The sequence below is a fragment of the Octopus sinensis genome, unplaced genomic scaffold (genome assembly GCF_006345805.1).
Source record: "Octopus sinensis unplaced genomic scaffold, ASM634580v1 Contig17247, whole genome shotgun sequence".
NCBI classification, from domain to species: Eukaryota; Metazoa; Mollusca; class Cephalopoda; order Octopoda; family Octopodidae; genus Octopus; species Octopus sinensis.
In genome coordinates, this window is record NW_021834914.1 from 32,501 (window position 1) to 37,500 (window position 5,000).

General features: G+C 38.1%; 1 protein-coding gene across 1 annotated transcript in view; it reads right to left on the reverse strand.

Moving 5' to 3' along the window:
- LOC115231038 (ATP-binding cassette sub-family A member 5-like) overlaps positions 1-5,000 on the reverse strand; it is a gene marked incomplete at its 3' end in the record, with an annotated part of 41,703 nt that overhangs the window by 31,086 nt on the left and 5,617 nt on the right. Inside the window, exons 5-6 of the mRNA XM_029801132.2 lie at positions 4,228-4,286; positions 1,813-1,946 (exon numbers count right to left, since the gene is read on the reverse strand). Coding sequence (XP_029656992.2) covers positions 1,813-1,946; positions 4,228-4,286 — 193 coding nt within the window. The remainder of the gene's footprint in view (positions 1-1,812; positions 1,947-4,227; positions 4,287-5,000) is intronic.

Consider the following 5,000-nt stretch of genomic DNA (forward strand, 5'->3'; position numbering starts at 1 on the left):
TACCGAAGTAATTTTCTTAGGAAGTTGTACTTATTAATTAGCGACTTAAATTAATAAAAGCTGAAAAGGGACACTGCAGGCGGCATTTTCCCATGATGCCGTCATGTTTTCACTTTTACGTTACCCGTGTTCCTACCCACAGTGTAATGGGTGAAGGTATACCGTTCTGTATGTATGTGTGTGTGTGTGTGTTTGAGTATGTGTGTGTGTGTGCATATCTATGAGAGAGTATCTTCATATACATTATCTAACAATCTGGTTCTCTAACTCTCTCTCTCTCTAGTTATATATATACATATATATATATATATATATATATATATATATATACAGAGAGAGAGAGAGAGAGAGAGAGAGAGAGAGAGAGAAAGGGGAGGGAGATTTCTATTTTAAATTTCTTAATTATATTACAGCTGTTAATTGCCACAAACAGAAATCATAAAATAATTCACCAGGTTTTGTTGCATTTGCGGCAAATTAGCAAGGAACGAACAGTGTTCTTAAAACATTCAAATTTGTAAATTGAGTTTCCACGCCCTAATTTCGAACCAGATTGGGCGATAAAAAGACTAGCGATTTACATCTTATGCATATTGTAAAAGGAGTGTAAAAAACACTTAAGACCTTAGCAAAGATATCTCGGGACTTTGGCGTTAAAATAGTGTGAAGAAGAAGGCGAACCGAGAGATTGTATTCTTTCGCTATAATATATATATATATATATATATTATATATATATATAATATATTATAATATATATATATATTATATATATTATATATATACATATATATATATATATATATATATACAATATATATATATACATATATGTATATATATATATATATGTATATGTATGTATGTATGTATGTCTGTATGTATGTATGTGTAAGTAGATACACACATACATATATATATATATATTTAAAGATCTAAGAGGTAGAATCAACAAAAAAAAGTTTCATGCTATAACGTTTCTTATTTCTTTATTGCCCACCAGGGGGCTAAACAGAGAGGGGACAAAGAAGGGCAGACAAAGGGGTTAAGTCGATTACATCGACCCCAGTGTGTAACTGGTACTTAATTTATCGACCCCAAAAAGATGAAAGGATGAAAGTCGACCTCGGCGGAATTTGAACTCAGAACGTAACGGCAGACGAACTGCCGCTAAGCATTTCGCCCGGCATGCTAACGTTTCTGATCGCCGCCTTCGTAACAAAACAATAAGCCTTTCTACTAAGCGTGAAATCTTAGGGAAGGGGGTAGTTGAATACATCGACTCCAGCACTCAACTGGTACTTATTTCATCGAACCCGAATGGACGAAAGGCAAAGTCGACCTCGGCGGAATTAGACCTCAGAACGCAAAGTCGGACGAAATGCCACTAAGCACTTCGCCCGGCGTGCTAACGATTCAGCCACCTCGCCGTCAATTGTGACAAGAACAACAGAAACAATAACAAAAACAGTAACAACAACCACAGTAACAGTTACCATGGCAACAAATCAACAGCAGCAGCTAGTGCAATGGTATAGTATTATTCTGTGATGAAGGCGGCGAGCTGGCAGAATCGTTAGCACGCCGAGCGAAATGCTTAGAGGTATTTCGACTGCCGTTACGTTGTGAGTTCAAATTCCGCCGAGGTCGACTTTGCCTTTCATCCTTTCGGGGTCGATTAAATAAGTACCAGTTGCGCACTGGGGTCGATATAATCGACTTAATCCGCTTGTCTGTCCTTGTTTGTCCTCTCTGTGTTTAGCCCCTTGTGGGTAATAAAGAAACAGGTATAGTATTATTCTGTGAACTTACATATCCATATATCATGGCGTGTCCAGAATCGGGTTTCAGAAAACCCGTTAATATATTTATGAGGGTCGTTTTGCCAGCGCCATTGTGACCTAACAAACACGTGATCTCGTCTTCGTACATATTCAAACTGATGTCTGAAATATAGGGAGCAGAAAGAAGGCATTTATTTAGGGCATAGTACAGGAATCATTACGTTTGGTGTAAAAATACTAGGAAATTGTCAGGTGCCATTTCGGGTCCATGGCGAGTCTGCTTGTCCTTATCGATTTATCTACCTGCCAACCGAACGATAAATTTATGCAAATTTATCTACCTGTATATGAATCTATCTATCTTCCCACCAATATCCATCATATCCATATTTGTATATACCTAGCGATTCATTTAATCTACTTAAGCTTATCTACCTGTTTATTTACCTATTTACCTGCTCATTTTCGTTTCTAATTAGCAATGTATTTATCTATCTTTCCATTCATCAATATATATATATATATATATATATATATATATATATTTACTAGAAACGTAAATGAGTAGGTAAATAAATAGGTAGATAAGCTTATGTAGATTCAATGAATTGCTAGGTATATACAAATAGGGATATGATGGTAGAGATATATTGGTGGGAAGATAAATAGATAGATAGATGGATAGAAAGATAGATAGATAGATAGATAGATAGATAGATAGATAGATAGATAGATAGATAGATAGATAGATAGATAGATAGATAGATAGATAGATATAGATAGATAGATAGACAGATAGATAGATAGATAGATAGATAGATAGATAGATAGATAGATAGATAGATAGATAGATAGATAGAAGGTTCATATATTCATATATAGATAGATAAAAACATTAATTTGTTGCTAGGCTGGTAGGCAGACAAAAAGACAATGAGCTACATAGACAAGTAGCATAGACAAGTGTTGAGGTCAGATACTCTAGGTTAGATAAAATACTATTCACAAAGATAGTTCGGGAACGATTGGTAAGCTGTTAGCAACCAAGGTACGATAAGCACATTCTTACTGATGCAATGTGCCCCTACACTGCACATTCAGTCTGTACGACATTGATTACTCTTCCGCTGAACTAACAAGCAGCCTACTTACGTTTGACCCACCTCAAACTGATCCGATTCCCTTCGCCTTGCAACTCACGCTGTCTCAATTGTGGCTTAAACCTTGTCCAAGTCATAAAGTTTGACCGCTTTTGTTGGTGTAAGACTTGGGCAGGATTTACGGCAGCAATACTGGACGTTTTTGGGACTTGTGTAGGGAGCTGTCTTCGTTATGGGGCCAAAATATGAACTATAAAGTATCTTGAGATTGTGTTGATGGTATATACACCAGGATATACATGAATGCTCAACATTGCATGGCCTGAACACAGGACCAAATAGGGGTTTTTAAGGCCATATTCTTCCTATCCCTACTACTGTTTCTCAATGCAGGGTAGGCTTTAATGGTTACTGTTAACCTATCGAACAACAAGTCATATCAGATGTTATATTTTGGGCACTTCTGCGCCCTAAAAAAAGACAAAGACCGCTCAACTACATTGATGAAGAGCATAACATAAAATGGAGAACTTGATCAGAGATTCTTGATGCGACATGGGGAAATGCTCCACGGCAGCGACCCCTTACAGAAAAGGCATCTCACATTGAACTCATGGCTCAAACTACCCCCGCTGCCCTACGGAACTACAAGTTTTTGTAGTTCTCACTTGACATCTCCCTTCCTCACTTGGCATCAATCTGCAGATGCTGAACATTAACGACGTCGGCCTGAACGGTCACGTGATCTTATCCTTCTTTTCTGACCATGTAACTATAACCGTGAATGCGTGTTGCTATGTAGTTAGGGTATTCGGCTCACGATCCTAACGTCATGAGTTCGATTCCTAGGTGACTAGTTGTGACCTTGGGCAAGACACTATTTCACGTTGCTCCAGTCCACACAACTTGCAAAAATAAGTAGTACCTGTATGTCAAAGGGCCAGACATGTCACAAGTGAGTCACACCCAGTTACCCTGAGAACTACGTTAAGGGTTCACGCGCCTGCGGGGTACTCAGCCACTTGCACGTTAATTTCACGGGCAGACTATTCCGTTGATCAGATCAACTGGAGCCCTTGTCGTCGTAACCGACGGAGGACCAGTGAATACTTTCACCACTCTCCTCGCCTAACTTCATAAATGCCTCCCCATAGCAAGTGTCTCCAAAATCTAAGTACATCTCCCTCCTCCTTGAGCAAAAAAAAAAGATGAAGGAAAGCAAAAATAGTCAGAAAAATAACGAAAAGTTGATTAGAATGAATTTCGTGTTTCGCCACATCTTTGCCAGGAAGTTGTGGCTTGCATTCGCAACTGAAACGGAAAGAAAATAGAATTTAACTTACTATCAACAGCTGTTATTGTTTCTTTGGTAGTTTTGAAACTCTTTAAAAGACGCATAATTCTGTAGAAATAAAGGGGAAGCATAAATTTAAAGGTAATGGGAGTTGAAGAAATCTTAACGCCGATGTCTGAGACGATAAAATATAGGGTATCGATCTGAGAAGTTCATAACGTGGCGGTTATCCCTTAGATATATGTAAGTGGCTGTGCAGACAAATAACTTGTCGTCTGGCCATATAAACTTGTCGTCTGGCCATATAAAACTTGTCGTTTGGCCATATAAACTTGTCGTCTGGCCATATAAACTTGTCGTCTGGCTTATTTGAATATAGAACTGGTTATGTGTCCCCTTGAAGCAAACTGTGTCCCCTTGAAGCTCGTCTGCTTATCTCAATATTCCAAACGCAGATGTTATATTTATGCGGGATATACATAAAATTTCAAAATACTGGGAAATATTTTCCGCAGAGTAATGATACCAAAAGCAAGAGACGGGAGTATTATTTCCGTCTGAAGAATTTTGATAAAAGATATCTTACATTTTGCTGTGTCTGGGGATAGTCATTCTCTTTTAGTGCCTTGTTATTCAACACACTCACCGGTTCGATTTCCACTCATTTACTTTGATTGATTGATGATTGATTCTAGTTTCAGCTCACGAGCTGTGGCCATGCTGGGGCACCGCCATTTATTTTTACTAAAATTTTCGTTGCGTCTTACAACCTTTTCAAAAGTTGTTGACTCTGTCCGTTATCGTGGATGATGACGGCGATGT